The sequence below is a fragment of the Adiantum capillus-veneris genome, chromosome 18 (assembly GCF_014529385.1).
Source record: "Adiantum capillus-veneris isolate H3 chromosome 18, ASM1452938v2, whole genome shotgun sequence".
Classification (NCBI taxonomy): Eukaryota; Viridiplantae; Streptophyta; class Polypodiopsida; order Polypodiales; family Pteridaceae; genus Adiantum; species Adiantum capillus-veneris.
The window spans coordinates 27080594-27103522 of NC_140948.1; the positions used below are offsets into that span (position 1 = coordinate 27080594).

At 44.9% G+C, this 22929-nt stretch overlaps 1 protein-coding gene across 5 annotated transcripts in view; it reads right to left on the reverse strand.

The window, feature by feature from the left end:
- Nucleotides 1-22929, reverse strand: part of LOC147435387 (uncharacterized) — a 216382-nt gene that overhangs the window by 32272 nt on the left and 161181 nt on the right. For 4 of the 5 annotated variants that reach the window (XM_086488465.1, XM_086488461.1, XM_086488463.1 and 1 more), the window contains 3 exons: nt 20200-20345; nt 11978-12077; nt 4642-4707 (listed from right to left, as the gene is read on the reverse strand). In XM_086488465.1, coding sequence (XP_086344591.1) covers nt 4642-4707; nt 11978-12077; nt 20200-20345 — 312 coding nt within the window. The remainder of the gene's footprint in view (nt 1-4641; nt 4708-11977; nt 12078-20199; nt 20346-22929) is intronic. The other variant, XM_086488462.1, reaches the window with a different exon arrangement.

The following is a 22929-nucleotide window of genomic DNA, read 5'->3' on the forward strand; positions in this document are numbered from 1 at the left end:
TTCACACCAGCTTGGGATTGAGACAGGTAGATTCAGAGGCATACCAGCAGACAGTAGGATATGTCAATTATGCCATGCAGAGCCAGAGACAGAGTTTCACTATATATGTCACTGCACAGTCTACTATGAGATACGGGGACGCTTTCATTGTTTATTTAGAGATGGTTTTGACTCGTTAGATAGAGTCATGAGATATCAGGATCAGAGATGTCTCGGATTATTTCTATTTGAGATACAGAGACATAGAGACTCTCTATTGAGAGGGCAAAGACAGAGACAGCCCCAGAGACGCATCTCAGATTTCTTCAGTCTGAGTACCACAGAGGCAGAGGGGACACCACCATCACAGAGATCGGTTCCCACCCATACACACACCAGCGGTACTCTCATTGACCGAGCTATAGAGTTGGGGAGATCGAGACGACCGCGACTGAGGAGGGGAGTCACGCAGCACCGGCGGAGATTGCGGCAAAGGATCCACAGGATTCTAGCACGCCACCCAGAGTGTCGATCAGGATAGGCTTCATGCTACTGCTATATTATATCATGGTGACACTTATCCCCACTTTGTACCTTTGTGGCATGATACCATTGCTCAGCCTACCAACCACCCATAGGAGTCGATAGCACTCCTATCTCAGTTCTTAGTTTGTAGTTTTCTTTATTTGTACCTAGACTTGGTACTACCCACACACCCAGCCTGAGCAAAGACGCCGTTCCGGGAGCATGCCTTAGAATAGCTGGTATGATGAGGAATGCCGCCAGACTAGAGCTAGACTTCAGAGGGAGGTGCTTTTGGGAGACATCACTCACAGACAGTCACATATTGACTTCCGATGCCTAGTGTGGCTGAAAGAAGAGGGCATTTTTGGCTCGACTAGAGCAGGATCTATACCAGCTATTCTTGAGTCAGGACACACGTGCGGCATGGCGGCTCTTTCATGAGAAGTCCCCCCCCCCCCCGGCCATTACCTCTACAGAGACCTAGGGTCACTACTCATCATCTTTGTACACAGTTTTTGGATAGTTGCCCCTTTCCGACCCCCCCGATCCATGCCCACACACATGTGCTTTTTTCACCACTGAGATGGTGAAGAAGTCCACTGACAGGATGAGGACTGGGAGAGCATATGATCATGATGGCTTAGTGGCTGAGCATTTCATGCATGCCTGAGATCTACTAGCAGAGCTTCTAGCAGTTATGTTTAACCGTGCCATGTGTGAGGGCTTGCTTGATACTTGGAGCCTATCTACGATTGTACCTATCTTCAAGTCAGGAGACCCTATGGCATAGTTACCGGGGAACGCCCCCTAGCCCCCGTTCCGGGGGGCAGTTCCCTTCTCGAACGTTCCGAAACGTCCCGGAACGTCTGACGTTTCGGGTGGCCAGTGCAAACCGGAACGGCCGTTCCGGAACGTTCCGGAATTCCCCTGGAACGGCCAATGGCTACAAACAAATTTGGCAAAAATTGAAAAAATTGAAGTAAATGTTTGGGCTTCTTTTTGAAGTGTGCAAGGCCTCAAGGACTCATAAAATGCACCCCCTCCCCCTTTCTCTCCACAAGCTAATCCTCAAGGCTCAAGCTCTCTCCCTCTCACACTCTCAAGATCTCTCCCTCTCAAGACTCTCTTTCTCAAGGCTCAAGGCTTTAGGCCTTCAAGCTCTCTTCCTCTCCCTCCCACTCTCTCAAATCTCTCCCTCTCCCTCTCACTCTCTCGAGTCTCTCTCTCTCTCTCTCTCATCATCTAGTCATAGCAAGGTTGAATGGTCTTCAAAACGAGTTTTTTGTGAGTATTAAAGTCAAAGCACTCTAATACTCCTTGTATTTAAACACAAGGAGCTAAAAAATGCACTATTTGGGTGTTTTTTATACCTCCCGTTCCGCGCCATTCCTGTTCCGGACCCCTAGCCGTTCCCCCGTTCCGCGGGGATCCCGTCGCCGTTCCCGTTCCGCGTTCCGGGTAGCTATGCCCTATGGAGCCTGGGAATTATCGCACTATCATGATTGGACACACATTGGCACGGTTGTACGCATCCATTCTTAAGCAACAACTGAGTAGATGAGCAGAGAGGGAGGGAATGCGTGCAGCTGGGCAGGCAGGGTTTAGGAGAGGTTTTTCTACTCTTGACCATATCTTGACACTCAGGGCCATCATTGAGGAGGGCAGATCCCATGGGAGACCGATCTATTGTAGCTTTGTGGACTTCCGCAAAGCATTTGACACAGTACCCAGAGCTAGATTGATGCGCATATTACAGGAGATGGGGGTACCCATAGAGCTCATTTGGGGGATCATGGCATTGTACATATCAGAGGGTCTATCTACAACAATTCACTCCACTATTGGGGTGCAGCAGGGCTGCCTGCTCTCTCCTACTCTATTTGGTAGCGCCTGCATTCACATATGGCCAGGAGATAGTGGAGTATACAGATGCTTACACTTACCTTGGAGTGGTTTTTAGTGGACCAGAATTTTCATTGAGGAGAGCAGCAGAGACCATATTGACCAAAGCCCCATTCGGCATTGGGTAGATTGGAGAGGATGTGTTCACAAGATCAATTTCAGGAGCCTCGGACGAAGCTCTGGCTCAAGGTTGCATCCGTATGTACGTACGGAACCTTTCCGTACAGTACAACAATATGGTACGGTTCAATACGTACCGTATGGTTCAGTTCGGTGGTAATTGGCAAATTTGGGTGAAATTGCAGGGATAAGGTGGAAAATGGGAACGCGAGCCGTTTTGGGCATTTGGGTGGTCTGGAAGCCTAATTGCCAAGGGTTACAACTAAAAACTTATTGCACGTAACGATTTCCAGATTCCAAAGAGCAAGTTTCTGCAAAGAACTTCACAGACACTAGCACAGAGACTATGGGTTTTTCACTAAACATGGGTTTTTAACAAATGGTACGTACCTTTTACGTACCTGAGAGGTGGTTCAGTACGGTAGTACGTTCCGTACGTACCTAAACATGCTGTACACTTGTACCTTTCCACCTTGATCTGGCTCTTTTGACACTTTGGTGGCTTCTGCATTGCTCTATGGAGTTGAGATATGGGGGCCTTCATTGGATCATCGCGGGAGGACATGTCGCACTGATGGATGGGGGAACATGGAGAAGCCTCTGGTCTCTATGGTCTCGCGGCTCATTAGAGCCAAGGCTTCAATACCACCTGCCATTATCCGAGTAGAGCTAGCTGCCCCCCCACTAGTGGTTGAGGCGCTCATCAGATCTGTCTCCTTACACAACATGTGGGAACTTCCCAAAGACAGATACACCCGCCTTGCACTTGAGTCCTCTTGATAGTTAGCCATGCAGGGAGATACAACATGTTGGTATGGGGAGATGACATCATGGTTTCAGGCGCATGGGTTCAACATAGACAGATTGCCCCCCTTCCAGTACTCACTGGGTGCACCCTCTCTGACTCTTACACAGTCCGAGATCACCAGGCTCATCCGCCAGGACCTAACTCAGCTAGACACCAGTAGAGCATGGATATAGCTAGCACAAGAGCTTGGCATGAAGATGGCTTTCTACAAAGAGCATCTTCTCCAGCTTACGGAGGACAGTTTTGTGACGAGGCCCAAATACATGGACACCCACTTGTCTCATGGGATATGGTGTGCTATTGGCCAGATACGCACATCTTCACACCAGCTGCGGATTGAGACTGGGAGCTACAATGGGGTACCAGCAGAGGCTAGGACATGCCCCCTGTGTGACATGGAGCTTGAGACAGAGTTGCAATACACATGCCACTGCCCCGTCTACTACGAGATACGAGGCCGCTTCCACTGCTTGTTTAAAGAGGGCTTTGGACCACTCTCCAAAGTCACGAGGTACGAGGATCAGAGATGCCTTGGTTTGTTTCTGCTCGAGCTGCCCAGACACAGAGAGAGCCTGATGAGGGGAGAGGCTAGCCAGTCTTAGAGACACATCACAGACCTCCGTAGAGCAGACACTATGCACTTGGAGGGGCTACTACCACAACAGAGCTTGTCGCCTCACACCATAGGCACACCGATCGACCGAGCGACTGAGCTGGGGAGATCCAGACGCCCACAACTGCGGAGGACTACACATCATCGACGGAGGCTACATCATAGGATTCGGATCACGTTGGCCCGACATGCACGACTGCTGACCATGGAGGAGATTGATGAGATCCGCCAGTGACCGATGCTGGATCTCTTGTGATTTAGCTATCCCAGCTAGCTGCTTAGTTCACACCTACCAGTTTAGGATTCCATAGTTTTTTTTTTTTTGTCTTTTTGTCATTTTGTTACTCTGACTTTGTATCAGATCCACCACATTGTAATGCTCTGGTCTCATAGGTCACTTTGGCCTTTTGAAGACGTTAATATAACATTTCATTTCATACATTGAAATCAGACAATCTGTACGACTACTGACTCCTAGCTAACATTCCGAGAGATATTTGTTTTGGGGTTGAGCCTTTCTAGCATTGCTACAGAGATATGTTATGTTCACAAAAAAGAGAACACTAACAGCAGAAAACTCTGTCTTTTCTGGAGCTACTATTCAGAAGCTCAATTCAAATTAAACTTTAGCATTATAGATCTGAGTAGAAATCAATATGTGTATGTTCTGTATTAAAAAATTCATAATAAGCACCTCAGGTCTTTCATTGAAGGGGTCTGTTTGAATCAAAGGTCTTCCCAAACTTAAAGAGTATCGAACCTGTTCAAATGTACCAAAGGTATAAGATAAGGTGATTGAGCATAAAAATACAAAAAAGCTTTCTAAAAACAATCAAACTATAGAAAAAAAGTGTATGCACTACTCACTCTATCCTACCTGTAAGCTATCCCATCTTGCCCTGAAATTGATTGAGGTTTAATGAAATCCATAAGAACAAGCTAAGTATAATCTATGTCATCCATTGTGTAATAAATTTACACGGAGTACTTCAAAGGATCTACATAAAAGGTAATCATGAACTCATTCATGATCGAACTTGAGACTTTAATTAATTTCAATTCTCAATTAGAGAATCCGAAAGGTATTCTTGGACTCATAAACGGTTTTTATAGAATTCCCATGCTGCCTTTGCATTGGCCGCATCCTTGGTCTCCTTCAAGAGCTCATTGGAGAAATCCATCTTGATGAACATGGAGAGTTAATTTTTCTCTCTTATCAATACGCAGCTTGTTCATTGGGCTGAGCTGGACATTGTTCACTGCCTTGAACAATATCCCAAAGATCATGTATCACTGAGTGTGACTCCATCCAGATCTTCCATAGTTAGAAGTTGTGAGCCAATCACCGTTTTCCAGTGAGAGATTGGAGGCTTTAAAATCCATTGCTTGAAGAAGATAATTGCTTAGTTCTCTCAGCAAAAAGATTGCATGGATTCTTCCTCACAAGTTAATCAAAAGATGGATGAGACCTATGTATATGATTTGACAGGCACATACCATGTGAAGATTTCAAACTGCATTTATTGTGAATCTGATATTTGTGCATAAAGGAATCAATTGCATATGAGTAGATTAGGGAACAAGTAAGGGGAAAGAGGATCAAGTAGTTCAAAGTAGATTAGTTAACACAAATGGTAAATTACTAAAACGGAACACACAATTGAGACATACTCGGGTAGTCACTAGTGTAGACATGTAGTAGTGTTAGTGTGTATACGCGCTTCACCAGGGGCACTTTTCTCCCACTGGGTTTTTCCCCCTGGACATCCGGTGTGAAAGGACACCTTATCTCTTAGGGTTTCATATAAGCTTTGTAGCTCTGAGTTTGTACACAATTATTATTCCAATACAGAGAGAGAGAGACTACAGAGATCTCGTACACAAGCTCTGTGTCTTCTCCTTCTCCATCTTCTTCCTACTCTGAGTTGCTGTCTTCCTTCTGTTTCCTGTTTCATCATCTTCAACAATTGGTATCAGAGCAAGGTGATTTCCAGAGCCTCTACTTGCGTTTTCGCGTCCGCGCGCGCAATCGCAGTTTTCAGGCAGTTTTCGGAAAATTTGTTCGTGGGAGCATCCTCGACGTTCCGGGCGTATTCTGACCAGGCGACCTTGGGTTTTACCCCCCTTTCGAAGCCGTTCGAGCCCTCAGAATTTCGTTCTGAGCAGCGTAGCAGAAGTTACTTTTCCGAGGCGTTTAGATCAAGAGGGTGTGCTTTCTGACAGATTTTCTTCAGGTAAACAGTTCTTTTGGGAAGCAGCTTGTCTTAGCTTTGTGCTGAGATTTTGTGTAGAGTTTTGCTTGGATTGGAGAGGAGATTTGTGAATCTCTTGGAGGTTCTTTTGCTCTCTTGTGTGCATCTACAATATGGCTCAATCTACGGAGAAAGAGATTTTTGGTGCGTTTACATCCGAAGACAAATTGGATGGTACCAACTATTCTCTTTGGTCTTTTATGGCCAAAAATGTTTTGGTTGGTAAAGGATTGTGGGATTATGTATCTGGAGATGAAGTTCGTCCAGGTAGCATTGCACCTGCCACGCCTGGTCGTGGTGCAGCTTTTGGTGCAGGACCCTCACAAGTCACTCCAGAGCAAAAGAGATGGGATACTAAAGATGCACAGGCTATGGCTGTGATTGCCTTAACCATAAAGAGGACAATCACACCACATATCAGATCTTGCAGAACTTCTGAGGATGCTTGGAACACTCTGCAAGCTATGTTTGGAGGAAGAAATGCTGCCAGAATAGAGTTTTTGAAGAAACAACTTGACAAAATACAGATGGACGAAAGTGACGATATTGTCGAGCATCTTACAAAAATCAGGGATCTTAAAGAGCAATTGCTTAGCATTGATGAAGTGATTCCAGAGAAGGACTTGGTTTCCAAAACACTCAATTCACTACCACCATCTTATTTGACTTTTCAGACTTCTTTGACTCTGTCTTTGCGAGCTAATCCTGACCCTCTTCATTTTGAAGAGTTAGTGGCTTTGCTATTGCAGGAGGATCAATCACGTAAGAACAAGTCTTTACAGGTGGATGGTATGGATCATGCTTTTGTTGTACAGAACAAAAACAGGGGTAAAGAGAGTGCTCATCACTCCAAGTCTAGTGCAGGACAATCTTCAGAGAAGTCTAAAGGTGATTCCGACAAGTCCAAGAAGAAAGGTAAATGTCACTACTGCAAGAAACCTGGTCACTACATTAGTGAGTGTAAAAAGCGAATTGCTAAAGAAAAGAAGAAAGAGTCAAGTTTGGTTGTTTCAGCTTCTGGTGATTCTTCTACAGCTAAAGAAGAGTCTGCAAACTTTGTGCAGGATTCTTATGCTTTTGTAGTATGTTCAAATTTTTCTGCTTACAGTGTTGACAAGACACAAATGATTTGGTACTTTGATAGTGGTGCATCCAGGCATATTACTTCAAGGAAGGATTTGTTTTGTTCATTGGATGCAACTCCAGCAGGAAAGAAGGTGACATGTGCAAATAATGCTTCTTATCCAATCAAAGGCGTTGGTAAGATTTTGATTACCATTTCAGATGGTTCAGATTTATGCTTGCCAGATGTCTTATATGTTCCAGGGATCAAGAAGAATTTGTTGTCTGTATCCTCTCTTGCAAAAAATGGTCTTCGGGTCATTTTTGAGGATGACAGATGTGTTGTACGAGATCGAGAGAATGGTTATTCTCTTATCACTACAGGTACGCTGGAAAATGGACTATTTGTGCTAGATCGTTATGAAAAGCAGATTCAGGTATGTATTGCAGAAACAAAGACTCAGGCCATGCAGGATGCTGAGTTGTGGCATGCTAGATTTGGGCATGTTAGTTATGGCAGTTTGATGACTTTACAACGTCATAATATGGTGCATGATTTGTCCTTATTGGAGATGCCACCAAGACATGTATGTGAAGGTTGCGTTCTTGGAAAGATGCACAGATTTGCATTTTCGCAGGATGGTTCAGTTAGAGCGACACGAAAGTTGCAGCTTGTACACAGTGATGTATGTGGTCCTATGAGGACGCCATCTATAGGAAACAACCTTTATTTTGTGACCTTCATTGATGACTTTTCCAGGTTTTGTTGGGTGTATCCACTCAAAGCAAAGTCAGATGTGTTTGCAGTTTTTCAACATTATGTCGCCATGGTTGAAAATGAAACAGGTTGCAAAGTACAGACTCTTCGTACCGATCGAGGAGGTGAATACATGTCAGGTGCATTTAAGGATTTTTTGGGAAAGAAAGGCATTAAACACCAATGCACTATGCCATACACACCACAACAGAATGGTGTTGCAGAAAGGAAGAACAGGTCTTTAATGGAGACGGCTAGATGTATGCTCAAGGCTAAGAGTTTGCCTCATAAACTATGGATGGAGGCAGTTGCTTGTGCAGCACATGTTTTGAACAGGTGTCCTACTCGTGCCTTGAAGACCATTACTGCATATGAAGCTTGGTATGACAAAAAACCTTCAGTCAGTTATCTTCGTGTTTTTGGTTGTCTTGCTTATGCTCACATCCCTCAGCAGTTACGTGGGAAGCTTGATGATAAGGCAATCAAATGTATATTTGTGGGGTACAGTAGTGGAAGTAAAGGTTATAGACTTTACAATCCTGCTACAAACAAGATTTTTGAAAGTCGTGATGTAATTTTTGCAGAAACTACTGCTCAACCTATGGTTGCTTTTGATGTACCTCATATGCAGACACATGATGTATTTGAAGGTTTGCTTCCTTCTTTTGTGGAAAATCAAGATTCACAACAGGTTGATAATCTTGATCAATCTTTTGATCAGCATGTGACACCTCATGATGTAGAGGAAATTGTGCGTGAAGAGCAAGAAGTTCTCAGGGAAGAAAGAACCTTGCCTAAATGGGTTCAGAAAACTTTGCAGGATAGCAAGTTGGATGCACCGTTGCCACGGAAAACACGTGCTGGTACTACTTTTGGCAGAGAGCAAGTAGATTTGGCTTGCTTTAGTACTCTTTGTGATGCAGATGAGCCTGATTCATTTGAACAAGCTTTAGAGTGTGTTCAGTGGAAAGATGCTATGCAGCAAGAAATTGATTCTATTCATAAGAATCATACATGGGATCTAGTGGACTTGCCTACAGGTAAAAAGCCTATTGGTACAAAGTGGGTTTTTAAGGTAAAAAGGAAACAAGATGGTACTGTTGACAGGTACAAAGCAAGGCTTGTGGCAAAAGGCTATGCGCAACAGAAAGGCATAGATTATGATGAAACCTTTGCTCTTACTTCTCGTGCGTCCACAGTTAGATCACTAGTTGCAATTGCTGCTCATCATGGTTGGAAAGTGCATCAGTTGGATATCAAAACTGCTTTTTTGAATGGTGATTTGCAGGAAGAAGTTTATGTAAGTCAACCAAGTGGTTTTGTTGTAAAAGGTCAAGAGCAAAAGGTATGTAGATTGCGTAAAGCTTTGTATGGTCTCAAACAGGCTCCAAGAGCATGGTATGAGAAGATACATACTTATTTGATTGGCCAGGGATTTCAGAATAGTCCAACAGAAAGTACTTTGTATGTCAAAAAGAGAGATGGAGTTCTCATTATGCTAACACTTTATGTGGATGATATGCTTCTTACAGGCAATAGTGCAGATGAAATTGAAGCGTTTAAAGATGCTTTGAGAAAAACCTTTGAGATGTCTGATCTTGGTTTGCTACATTATTACTTGGGTATTCAGTTTGTGCAATCAGAAGATGGCATATACATGTTGCAGGCAAAATATTTGCATAAAATTTTGGACAAGTTTGGTATGCAAAATTGTAAGCCAATCTCTACACCCGTAGAAACTGGATCAAAGTTGAGCATGCATGATGCTGGAGAAACTTTTGATGTACATACTTATGCAGCAGCGGTTGGTTGCTTGATATATTTGGCAGGCAACACTCGTCCAGACATTCAATTTGGGGTTTCACAAGCAAGCAGATTTATGCACAGCCCAGGTATGCATCATTGGCAGGCTGTGAAGCGCATACTTCGTTACCTTTCAGGTACCCCTAATCTTGCCATGTTCTTTCCAAGGGGGGATATGTATGGAAAGCACAGTTCTATGCAGCTTCTTGGTTACAGCGATTCAGATTGGGCTGGTGATTTTGACACACGACATTCCACAAGTGGCAATTGTTTTTTCTTGGGAAATGCATGTATATCTTGGCTAAGCAAGAAGCAACCCACAGTGGCTACATCAACTTGTGAAGCTGAGTACAGGGCAGCTTTCACGGCAACAGTTGATTGTGTATGGATACGCAGGTTATTGGCAGATCTTTGTGAGTGTCAACAGGCACCCACTACCATTTTCACTGACAGTCAGAGTGCTATTGCAGTTGCAAGGAATCCAGTATTTCATGCAAGAACAAAGCACATAGAGGTTCACTACCACTATGTCAGGGAAAGGCTACATGCAGGGGAGATCACACTAACTTACTGTCCTACACAGGATAACATTGCAGATCTATTTACGAAGGCGTTATCACGAGAAAAGTTTGAAGCTTTCCGAAAAGCTTTGGGCTTACTCTCATACACATGATGATCTGCTACCTTGTACGGATTCACACTATCACTACAGGGGGGATTTGTAGACATGTAGTAGTGTTAGTGTGTATACGCGCTTCACCAGGGGCACTTTTCTCCCACTGGGTTTTTCCCCCTGGACATCCGGTGTGAAAGGACACCTTATCTCTTAGGGTTTCATATAAGCTTTGTAGCTCTGAGTTTGTACACAATTATTATTCCAATACAGAGAGAGAGAGACTACAGAGATCTCGTACACAAGCTCTGTGTCTTCTCCTTCTCCATCTTCTTCCTACTCTGAGTTGCTGTCTTCCTTCTGTTTCCTGTTTCATCATCTTCAACAACTAGGGATACCCGGGGCGGTCACTTTCCAAAATGTGTATCAAATCACATGAGTTAACCGGAGAGAAAAATTAATGAGAATTATTTATTCTCCAAAATATATATTTTTATGTATACATTAGAGGGGGGTGGGGTTTTTTTAAATACGCACATAGTGTAAATATAACACGTATATATATAGGAGTATTATTAATAATCTCTAGAGCGCAGATAATATAGGGAACTTTTGATGAGTGACCGCCCCGTGCACGGATAGAACCAACGAAGCAATTTATTGATTCTAGAAAGTACTTGGATAGATAGATAGGAACTTTAAATTGCATATATAGGTACTCTAGAAGTACCTAAGCTCGTAAATAGGTACTTCTACAAAGATACTCAAACCACTAAGAAAAGAATGTAGGTCTGATTGTGCTTGTGTAATGGTGACCTGCATGTAATTGTGTCATATAGACTGAGGTTTACATCATGCTGATAAAACAAATTGGGGGCTTGAGTAGGTGGAGTAGATTGAGAAGAAGCGTTAGAAGACGATTCCCCAAAAGCAACTGAATTTGACCTTTTGGATAGCTATGATGAGACGAGCCACAACTTTTGCTACACAATCAAAATAAAGTTAATAGGAAATCTAAAATTATCTACTTGAGGCTTCTTGAGCTGAACTTTCCAAATATCTAATCCAATCAACCTTTTGGTGAAACCATAGAGTGATTCCACGTTCCCAAAGTAAGCTAAAACTGCTAGCACATAAAAGGGCTGCTTCACACACTTCACGTCATGAATGGTTGCATTGTCTAGGAAGCCTTGTCAAACATAGCAAGATTGCACTCTATTTCAAAGGTACTCATGTGTCACTCTTAGGTGAGAAAATTGCCCGGTGCCATCCCCTTTGATTCTTACAATTGAGCTCTCCAATCTTGATAAAGACCTAAGAACGAATGCAAGAAGGCCCTTGTCTCATCCAGAGGATTTGGAGTGATATGGCTTTTTAGTCCTTTAGATAAACCTTTGTATGTAAGATTCCCATATTCTTATGAAACTTGAAAACAGACTTGTACAAAGCCTTTTGCTTGTTGAACCAAGAGGCTTGTACTATGTTATTTGGCACTTTGTAACGCACCAAATTTCAAATATTAGCATGTTTTATAAGTACTCACAGAATTTCTGGAGGGACCTTTTGCTCGACCTGTAACTGATTTCCTTCTCTCTGAAATTGACAGCCGGGGAGATTGTTTTGGAGCACCTTTGGCATATATTCTGGCAGCACAAAAATATTGATGTTAGCTCACAAATTAAATGAGGCACAAATTACATGATGTTAGTTCTGAAATTGAGAGTCAGGGAGATTGGTTTGGAGCACTTTTCGCATATTTTCTGGCTGAAAAAAGATATATATAACTTCATGAGGTCTGAATAGTCTGAACTTACGAATTATAGGAAAGGATAACAAAAAAATACATAAGGAAGGGACACAAGAAAACAAAAATATGAAAAACTAAATCACTTTATTTGTTACTAGAAAAAATCTAGATGAAAACAAACCATTATTCACTTAAAAATGCTTTTAGAAAAGGCATAAGCAAATAAATTTAAATAAGCTTACTTGACTAAAACTTGAAACAAGTACTAAACTTTATATTAACAAGGATAAGACATCAAAAGACTTAATCCTAGAAATTAGACTCCACACAACATAGCCAAAGTAGTAGAAAATTCAAAACTTGACAATATGCGACTTAACTTTGCTACTTATGCAAACAGGAAGAATAAGATATTACTTTATTGATGTTAGTTCATGTATAAATGTGGCACAACACTATAAGAGGGACTACAAAATGCTGACCCTAGACTACTTCCAACGGTTGGACAGAAAATTTCTTTGCTACAGAAGAAAAAAATAAAATAATGTCCTGAAGCTTGTAAGGAAGATTTAAATTTTACTTAAGAGCAGCAGGGTAAACCATCTGGCACAAAAGAGATGTCTAGATTAGTTTCACAAGAACCGTGCTCCTACTTTTAGGAAACTGGAAAGAGGTCAAACTCACTGTTCAAAGCGAGCACAATATCACTCCATCTCCCAATCAGTATGTGACTCATTTCATGCCTGCATTATTTTTCAGCGAAACATGCATCCCAACTCTTTTACTGAGATACCTTCATTCTTGACTGTTAAGCAGTAAACAATGAATCTGTTTTTTTTTTTCAAGAAAAAGATCCATTAGTTAAGAAACCTGCCCAATGGGCTAGAACCTGCCCCTCCTAGAGAAGGCTACAGCAAAATGGGGGGAGACTCTCCAAATGAAAAACAGATATATACAATAAAGGCTAAATCAAGTAATGGGAGGAGGAAAAAGCCACACAGGTGGTGGTACTGCCATCTAGGCGTCCCATGAACCAGGGTGAAGAAAAGCCCTGTTTGCTAGAGTCACAAGAAGGCCTCATCGCGCTGCCGCATGCGGTCGGAGCTACTCTGAAGTCTCTCAAACTGTCCCCTAAGTGTATGGACCAGCTCCAACCAGATGGCATGTATAGTCTCTACCGGTAGGATGGGTCGAGCCTCGAAGGTGCGGAAGCACCGGTCTCTCCAAATGAGCCAGAGTGTCGTGAGCTCCCAACAACACTCCGTATCTCTGCTCCACTCCTGAGATACAAGCTCTGTGGCGGGCTGACGAGTACGCCGGCCTCCCTGTACCATAATCATCCGGCCGACACAAGCCATCTCGAAACGAAGTGCTCGGCCTATGAGGGTGGACCAAGTTGCAGCACCCCAACTGTACTGGCTAGTACCGTAAGTGTTGGCATCAGCCGAAGAATCTGAAGCCAAACCTGCTGTGCCATGGGACAGTTCACAGACAGTGACGTTGTGTCTCAAGGGGATGGTCAGGAGTACAAACCGCATAGTGGCCACTGTGCACCAACCAATTCCTAACTGTAGTAGCTCGATGGGAAAGTAGCCACTGGAACATGGTTGCAATGAGGACCTCCAATCCGCTGAAAGCCCCCGTCCAGCAAGGAACCGCCACCTCAAGAGGGGTGTGCCACTTTGCTGGTATTGTCACGAGGCTGTGACAGCCACTAACATAGTTATTGGTTTCTTTCCCTTGATTTTTATTTGATTTTTGGGACTCTACGCAAACTAATCGCCTCAGCTTGGCGCGAATCGCTACCCTCTACCTCTGCGACCCTCCTGCATCAGCGCGTGATCTGCTCAGCCTCTACAGTAGCTTTTCAAGGTTTTCGCACTCATATTGTGTGTGTGTGTGTGTGTGTGTGTGTGTGAGACAGCGGCGAGTGTGTGAGTGTGAGAGAGACCTACAGCATCTTAACCGCCTTGCGGGTGTGTGCGTGTGTCTATGTCGAGTGCGTGTGTGTGGACGCTGCGTGTGTACGCTCGTGGGGGATTTGGGTGTGGTGAATCCTTCGGCCTCGTCTGTCGCGCGACCCTGTTCTGCACAACATCTACCCTGTGCAGGCCCTTCACAACCCGTCGGGGGTTGAAGTTTGATTTCGCCTGCACACGGTCCTTCCGTCATCTTGTGTGCGAGAGAGGGGTGTGTGTTTCTGTACAGCTAGCCGGTGTGTGTGTCTGCCTGTGTCTATAGTAGTCATATATCAAAAGCTCCCAAAAAAAGAAGAGAGTGTGTGTGTGTGTGTGTGTGTGTGTGTGAAAGAGCTTCACATGGATTCGATTGATCAGTGTATACATAAGTGTCGGAAAGCCATGGAAACTTCGGAGATGGATGCTTTGAGTTTTATCAAATAATGTTTGCATGAGGACTTCGAGGATGCACGTCAAGCCTGGGAAGGATCCGCTCCTGTTATGAAAGTGCGCATCCCTATACAGGAGCTTATGGATCCTGTTGCTCAATATGCACTTAACGCTGTGATTCTTTTTTCCCGGGTAGAATGCCTACGGCTCAGGATGTAGGCCAATGGGTTGATTTCCTACTCAAACGGCAAGCAATCCAAGAGGTTTACTTTGGCGCGCGAGGGTTCTACGAAGTCTTGCTGGCTAACATGGATGCTCGGGATGCTCTGCTTGAAATGTCTCCTCTTTTCTTCAATACGTAGATGACTCATGTGCTGCCCTGGGCTCTTACCAAGGACTATCAGAGTCTCATTCGTCACAAGTGTCCCGTCTGGGTTGAGGTGGTTGACTTTCCTCGCACTTGGCGTCATTTTCTTCCTTTGTTGGCTGCTCAGTTAGGCAAAGTCATTTGCCCTCCTAAGCTGGAAGCAAACACAAACCGTTTTTGTATTTTGTGGGACACGGATATCCCCACACCAACAGGTATTTCGAATTATTCTGGGGGATACAGTGAATGGAAAGCGCCCATTTAAGCTTAAATGGGGCAAGTTTGCAAACTCTTGCTTCCGTTGTGGCAAATTTGGTCATATGTAGTCCGAATGTCCGGAACCAAATTTGCAACCACCTCCTTCAGCGGTCCCTGCTCCTCAACCTCCCTCGCCTCCGAAACCTTCTACTGAGGTTCAAACTAAAGGAGTTTCAACCTCCTCCTCCACGGCTGGGGCGATTAAAGGCAAGGGGAAACGAGTACAATTATCTACACTTTCTGCTTCTCCAAATATTAAAGACAAGGGAAAAGAACAGGTTTCGACCTCTTAAACTTGGATAGTGCCCAAGAAACCCGCCAAAGCTGCTACAGCTCGTGTTTTGGCATCTTCTTGTAATTATGTGCCTCCTTTGAAGAATGTTGCTCAGAAAAAACTCCCTTGTAATGACAACACTTCTTTGGTTGAAGTTTGGGACAAGGTTGTTCCTTCGTATAAGGAGGTTGTTACTGGAGAAGCTTCTTCATCGCAAGGTGCATTTCCTTTTAATTATCCTGGTCCAAATATTGACCCACCTTCTCAGGCACCTTCAGCTGGGGAGGATATGTCCATGGGCACTGGTACTTGAGTTTTATTCCCCCCTTTCTTTTCCTGTTTCCCCCCTATTCTTTGAATTGCATCTCCTATAATGTGCATGGGTTATGCAATCACGACAAGTGGCGGCTTACCTCGCACTATGTACATACATGTGAAGCAGACATTGTGGTTCTTCAAGAGTATAACCAACACCAATTTGCAGGACAGACTTCTTACTTTGCGGACTACTGGATAGCTTATGCAAGATCATCTGGTCATTCTGGAGTGCTTATGCTTGTTCGACATAAACTCTTCCCGACTTTGGTCTTTAATGACCTAGTTGGGAGATGGATGGTCATCCAATGTATTGTTAATGGAGAAGTTTTCGAATTTGGAGGATTATATGCATACACAGCTTCTGCAGATAGAGCACGGTTGTGGAGTGCTATCTCTTCTTATTGTTGGCGTTCCAATGCCTTTCTCTGCGGGGATTTTAATAATGCACTAAACCTTGCGGATAATACTACTGGCCATTCTCATATGCTTCATATGGAATGGCAATCATCAGACCAATATATGTCGACCTGTAATGGGCTTGATTTGAGGCCCTTTTTGCATGCGACTGATCCAGGCTTTACTTTTCAGCACAATGCTCAATCCATGTATCGCGCTCGGCTGGATCGCTTGTATCTTTTTCACATGCAACAATATGATGACTTTGTATGTGAGATGAGGATTGATTATGCTATGTGTCTCTCGGATCATTTTCCCGTATGCTTGAAACTTCGTTTTGGCTCTTTTGATGTCAATGATCGCCTACCCAAGAAAAGACTTCTGCATGTCAATAATGCTTATCTCAAGCATGAGCCTTTTCGCACTATGATTGTGAATATCATCCTGCCTTTGCTCTCCTAGATGTATGTTGACATGGACATAGCCTGGTTTCGTTTTGTTATGCATGTTCAATCAGTTATATAGGATTGGCAGGGATTATTTGTCACAATTAAGGGAACAGGTTAACCAGGCAAAGGATGCTTGTAGCCGCTTAATGCACTTGGCTAATCATTCTTCTCTTATTGACGCTCAAATGACTGAGTTGTTTTCTGCTCGCGCAATATTAAGGCACAATGATGAGAGGAAATTGGCCAAATGGCAGACTCAAGCTCGTCAACAGGCTTTTGCAGATAAAGGATGTGCTTCTAAACAATTATTTCAGCATTTGCATCACTCGAGGCAGTCTCTAGCTATACGGAGAGTTAGATCACCGTCAGGGGAGTGGACCTCCACTTTCCGAGGGCTAGCACTAGCCCTACACTCTCATTATGGCAAGATTTTTGAGGCCCCTTGTTCTCCCACAAGAGAAGCTCGCCAAGCGCGTCACATTTTTCTATCGCATGTTACTTCCATTCTCTCGATGCGGCAGGCTCAAGACTTGGAAGCTGTTTTCACCGAGTCGGAATTGTATGCCAGCTTGCTTGACTTGGGTCGATGGAGAGCTTCTCTTTGGGATGGTCTCTCTGTGGAATTCTTCTTGTCTTTCTAGGATTATTTGAAGTTGCCTCTATGTTCATGATGAACACAGCTTGGGAACAACAGGAATTACCCTCCTCTTGGAAAGAAGGTTTGCTCAAGCTGATCCCTAAGCATGCATTGTGTGAAGAATTTTCACATTGGCGGCCTATTACACTTATGCCTGTGGTATATAAATTAATGGCAAAAATGCTTGCTAACCGACTCAAATGCTTTCTGCATGAAGGCTTGCATCAATCTCAATACGGCTTCATTCCGCGACGTCAAATTACTGATAACCTCGCGAATGCCATTATTGGTATGGAATATGCAAAATATACTCGACAAGATGTATTAGTCATGCAAGTCGACATTGAAAAGGCATTTGATACTGTTCTTTTGGATTACATTGCGGATACCATGGGACATTTGGGCTTTGGGCCTAGTCTATCCCGTGTCGTGTTTTTCTTGGATGCATACAGTACTTCTGCAAGCTTGCTGGATGGTTCTCTCACAAAATCTTGGCCTTTGGGATGGTCGGTAAGGCAAGGCTACCCTCTGAGTGCTTTGCTTTATGCGATCGCTACTCATCCCTTGTTTATGTATTTGGATTCCTTGACTTCCACTAGTAGGCTACATGGCTTGACTTTACCTTCTGATCGACAGTTTGCTGGTTAGGCTTATGCGGATGACTCTTTGTTCATGCCTCGTAATAACTATGATGATGTACAACAGATTATGCATACTCTTCACTTGTTTGGATTGGCAGCAGGTCTCAAAGTTAACTTTTGCAAATCCAAGCTATTGCCTCTGAAAGAGTGTGACTGGCATAAGATATTGTGGCTCGGGGAGATCGTTCCTCCCCATGTTCTGGTTCGCCATTTGGGTTATCCGCTGGGTTGGAATGTATCGTCTATGAAGAAAATGGATTGGGTGCTCCAACGTCTACATTCCAAGTTGAATTATTGGAAATTGTTCACGTGGCCACTTCATGTGCGTCTCAGGATTGTCCAATGCATCCTTGTGGCTTATGTGCAGTTTTACTTGCCTTTGTTATCTTGGAAAAAAAAGTGTGTGTGTGAGAGTAGTGGTTGCATGTATCACAGCTTTTATGGAAAGCTTGCCTTCTCCCTGTTCTATGTAGCACGATGATTCCACTCTCGTGCAGCTCTCTCCCCTTTTGAATACAGAATCGTGATTCCTAGCTCAAGGGCTACTCATCTGTATGTACAGTTGTGTGGGTTCATGCGCGATTGCCGAGGCAAGAGCTTCTTGTCCAAGTACTGGATTAGCTGATTGCTAATCCCTCGCAGGTACAAGTTGATTCGGAGAGATTTCACGCAAGAAATCTCGTCCGAATCAAAGGGCAAGTAGCCCTACAAGTGCGGGAGCTCGAGGGCTTGCTACGGATGTGACCAACACGCGAAACGGAGCTCGAAACAGTAAATTACAGCCTGCTGTGTATTTTAGCAAGTTTAGGGTTTTGACCCTTTTTGATCCCTGATAGCCCCACAAACTTTGGGGAAGCTAGGGGATCGCTGTACAGATGTTCTGGTGCATTTTCGGGACCGAAAACAGATAATTCAATGTGCTGCAATTTCTCGCCAGGTTTTGGAAATTGCTCTTACGCGCCGAGAAAGTCACCAATGTCATGGGGATTTTGCCTGTGAAGCTTCCTACTACGGTTATGCTGTCGAAATTGAGCTAGAGTAGACTATTTTCAGCCCAATAAAAGTGGGACATCTCGTAGGAATTTACATGTTTCTCTCCAAAGTTTTAGTTGACACCTCGTAGGAATTTACATGTTTCTCTCCAAAGTTTTAGTTGACATCTCGTAGGAATTTACATGTCACTGTTTGCTTGGGAGCACTCTAGCTGCCAAGCTGTGATTTGTTTAAGGTGTTAAATTCCAGTCACACGTTTATTCGTGAAGTTCCTTTGTACCATAAAGTTAAAGTAAAGTTTACCAGTGTAAAGATCGGGTGAAGTCTACCGCCCTTTAGCGAGCCTACGGGCCAGTTTTAGGTATAGCCTCTACAATATCTTGACACATGCTATGCACTCCCCTCAAGTCTCGCAGCTTAAGGCTCTGAATCTCCTCAAGAAGTGCTGTAAACTGTAGCCAGTCACCATACGTACGGGCTGAACCCTCTCCCATGGGACCCCAAGAGAGGTGAGGTTGGCTACCGACCATGTGACCTCATTGTGTACTAACCAAGGGGTTCCATGTAAGTGGCTGCCTCAAGCGCTCCTCAGTGCATGTGGGAGTGAAACAATCCTCCCACCTCCTGCTCAGGCCCACTCTGCGCAACTCTGTGAAGATCTAGCAAGTGGAAGGGCTCCATGGGCCGCCCCTCTATGGGCCTCCGACAAGAATCCGGTGAATCAACAGCTCCTTCCAGGGTCCCTACCCTAGTAGGAGACCTTTGACAATGAGCTTCCGAAGGAGAGCTCTACTTTGCCGTGCTGGGTCGATGATATCCAACAATCCTTCAGAGCAAGGTAAAGTAATGACCTGCCAAGAAACTTTGGTCCGAGCAGACTATGTGTCTCTCCCTGACTACAAAGTTCCTGATCAACCTCTCCAGACGGCTGATGCAAGAACTTAAGAAGATCCAGCAATACGTAGTAAAAAGACTCTCTGGTATTAACATCCTTTCCTGGCAAAAAGGCTCGCCTGTGCCGATCATAATCCTACCAAACTAAGGTCAATGCCTAGTGAGAATTCCATTATCAAATTTCTTTGAACGTGATCCTAATAGGTCCATGCCACATCTTCTGAAATACCCAACCTTTCTCAATTTGTACTTTGTTTAAAGTCTTCTGAGCCATCACGACAACCGTAACTATAACTAAATGCTAAGAAAAACTTTAAAGTTTCCTAATGATTTGCGGAAATAACATTAAGTGTGATATGCACAGAGCCAGCTTTGCTTCCTTAACTTCTTGACACAATCCTTGCATACTGAAAATGCCTGAGGAAATTGAAGATCGAACTTACTTTGTAACTTGGGGTTTTCGCTTTCTATAATGTCTGTAGAGAACTGTAATCATGTCTCCGCAATCTGAGAATTCCTTTTTAAAATTTCGATCCATGGTCTTGTCTTCTGCAACAGCAGTTTCATATTTACTTTTGAAATCATCAACCTGCAAAATTCAAACAGCTCAGTGCCATATGAGGTATGTATGGTGGGAAAGAAAGAGAAGTCTTTCACAAGACATCACGTTCAGTCATTATTAATATCACCAGCTAAAAGTATGCAACTGACACTTTTCCAGTCCCTGTAAATAGTTTTAAGCTCCATTGATTCAACAAGCTGCACCTTACCCAAGATCTGCACTTTCTTGCCCTGACCTTTTCTAATGCAAACAAGAAGCAATGCACAAGAAGAGAGTGGAATACCTTCTAGCTTTTGAGACATGAAAGCACTGCAACTTAGAACATTGTTATCAAAGTTTGTAATTTAAAATCATTTGTAGCCACTAGAGAAACTTTATGCTCATGTCTGTTCGGAATGTTGGTCTGCTACATGTCCTTATACTACATATTTTGCTCATAGCAAGTAGTCTCACCCATTTTAATGTGAGGTAGTCTTCCACAGTGATTCCATGGCTTCACATGAAGGTATTTAGGGCCTTTCCAGAAAAGTGAAGTGGAGGCAAGAACCATATAAGTGCACCAATACTAGTGCAAAACCATGCACTAAGGGAAAACAAAGGAAGAATACCCAAGGAGTGTAGCTCAGTTGGTCGAGCCATTGTGATATAACCCCAAGGTAGAGCGTTCGAGGCTCACACGCTGCATTTGGTGGGTGCCACCAACTTCATTGGGAAGTTGTTCCCACGGCATAGCCTCTGTAATGCACAGCAATGTGAAGTTGTAAATACATGGATATGTATAGAGTTCTCCCTACTTTCTTCTCCCCACATTGATCGTAAAGAAAACAAACAAGGAATAGAAATGCAAAGAGTCACTCTTTTTTCTCTCCACGGAGATGGAGAGGAGAGTCAAAAGCGGAAATAGTTAAAATACAACTCCAACATGTAAAGTGGGAGTTCTCCCACGTCTCTGAAAACGTGTAGGGTCTGCCATAGAGAAAGCTAAAAGCTGCCATAGATTCCGTGGCCACACCATAAAATATCAGGTAAGTGGGGAACTGCCATTTACTATGGGTAAACTAGTATCTGAGCCAGGCACTAACTGGCTGCTGCTCACGGCCCCCCTCCGCACGCACCTGCAACCCCCCGCCCCCCTTCTCACCATCGCTCACACCTCCCCCCTCCTCCCTCGCGCTGCGCATTACCCTGCCCGCTGCCCTGCCCGCCGCTGTCCAGCCCACCAGCCCACCAGCGCGCTGCCCGCTGCCCTGACTGCGTGGGGTACAGCCAGCCTGCCTGTGTGCGGTACAGTCAGCCCTCGCACCCCCTTTTCGCCATCGCTCCACCTGCCCGCCCCTTGGCCTCAGCCCTCCTACTCCCCGCCCCCCCGCCCCCTGTTTCCTTTTTTCGCCTTCCGCCTGCCCGTAGGCTGTTTTTTCAGCTTGCTGGCATTCACCTTGACTTCAACGACCTTATCCTTTCAGTAGCAGACATAGACTGGCGGCCTCTGCTCCACCTCAGAGGGACTCCATAGAAGCCCCCTCGCCCGCCACCACCTCAAAGGGACTCCACAGAAGCCCCCTCGCCCGACACTGCGGAGCCAACCCTTCGACTTGCTCTTTCGCCAGAAGAGCAAGCGAGCTTGATGGCCGAAGTGGAGTGCTTGCAAGCCACTTCGGTTATCTGCAAGATCATTGGCACTCGGCCCAGTCGGGGCGAGATTCGGGATTTACTACAGGCCCGTCTTCTCTCTGATGTGGACAAGATTACCGATGTCAAGATCCTCAGGAGAGGGTACTAAAACGTCGAGTTCGAGTCTGCAGATATGATGACCAAGGTGATTTCGATGAGCCCACTCGGCATCAGAGCAGCTCAAGCTTACTTCTGACGTTGGCATCACAGTTTTGACCCTACTACAGATGTGCTCAAGGAGGAGGCAGACTTGCCGATTTCGGTTTGTTTCCCAGGCCTCACGCGAGAGTACCATCCCCTCCTACCCAGGATTGGTTTCATGTTCGGGACAGTTTTGGAGTTTCCACGCACGGCAGCTTCAGTTGTGGCCAAGGCCGCAGGTCTACCTACTGTGCGGGTTCTCGTTTGTGACACACACTCCCTCCCCGAGGTGGTACTGCTGCCTAGGGTGAGTGAGGGATGGATTAGACAGAGTGTGGAGTATTTGGGTCTCCCGATCTAGTGTTTCATTTGCAGACAGATGGGCCATATTGCAAAGGTCTGTCCTCGCAGGAGACCTCGACCCACAGCGCATGCACAGCCTCCCAAGGCTGAGCATGCCAAGCAACCAGGTACACAGGATACACAGGCTGGTACTTCGACAGAGACCAGTGACCAGCCAGCTGATGGTTGGCAGCAAGTGCCTGGCCGCTGCCGTCAGGGAAGAGCTCACCCCACTACTCCTCCTGGTGGCGTTGTAGCTCAGTAGCACTCGGTTCCGCGACTGGGAACCGTTTTGACCCCCTTCAGCAGGGCCTCCCTGAGGAGGCCCCGTCCACTTCTGTTCCTCCACCACCGCCTCCTCCTCCCTCCGTCGCTGCCGCCTTGCCTCGCCTCCCCCCACCCCCCCCCCCCCCCCCCCACCCCCACCTCCACCTTCGCCCCCCCCCCTCCTCTCTCC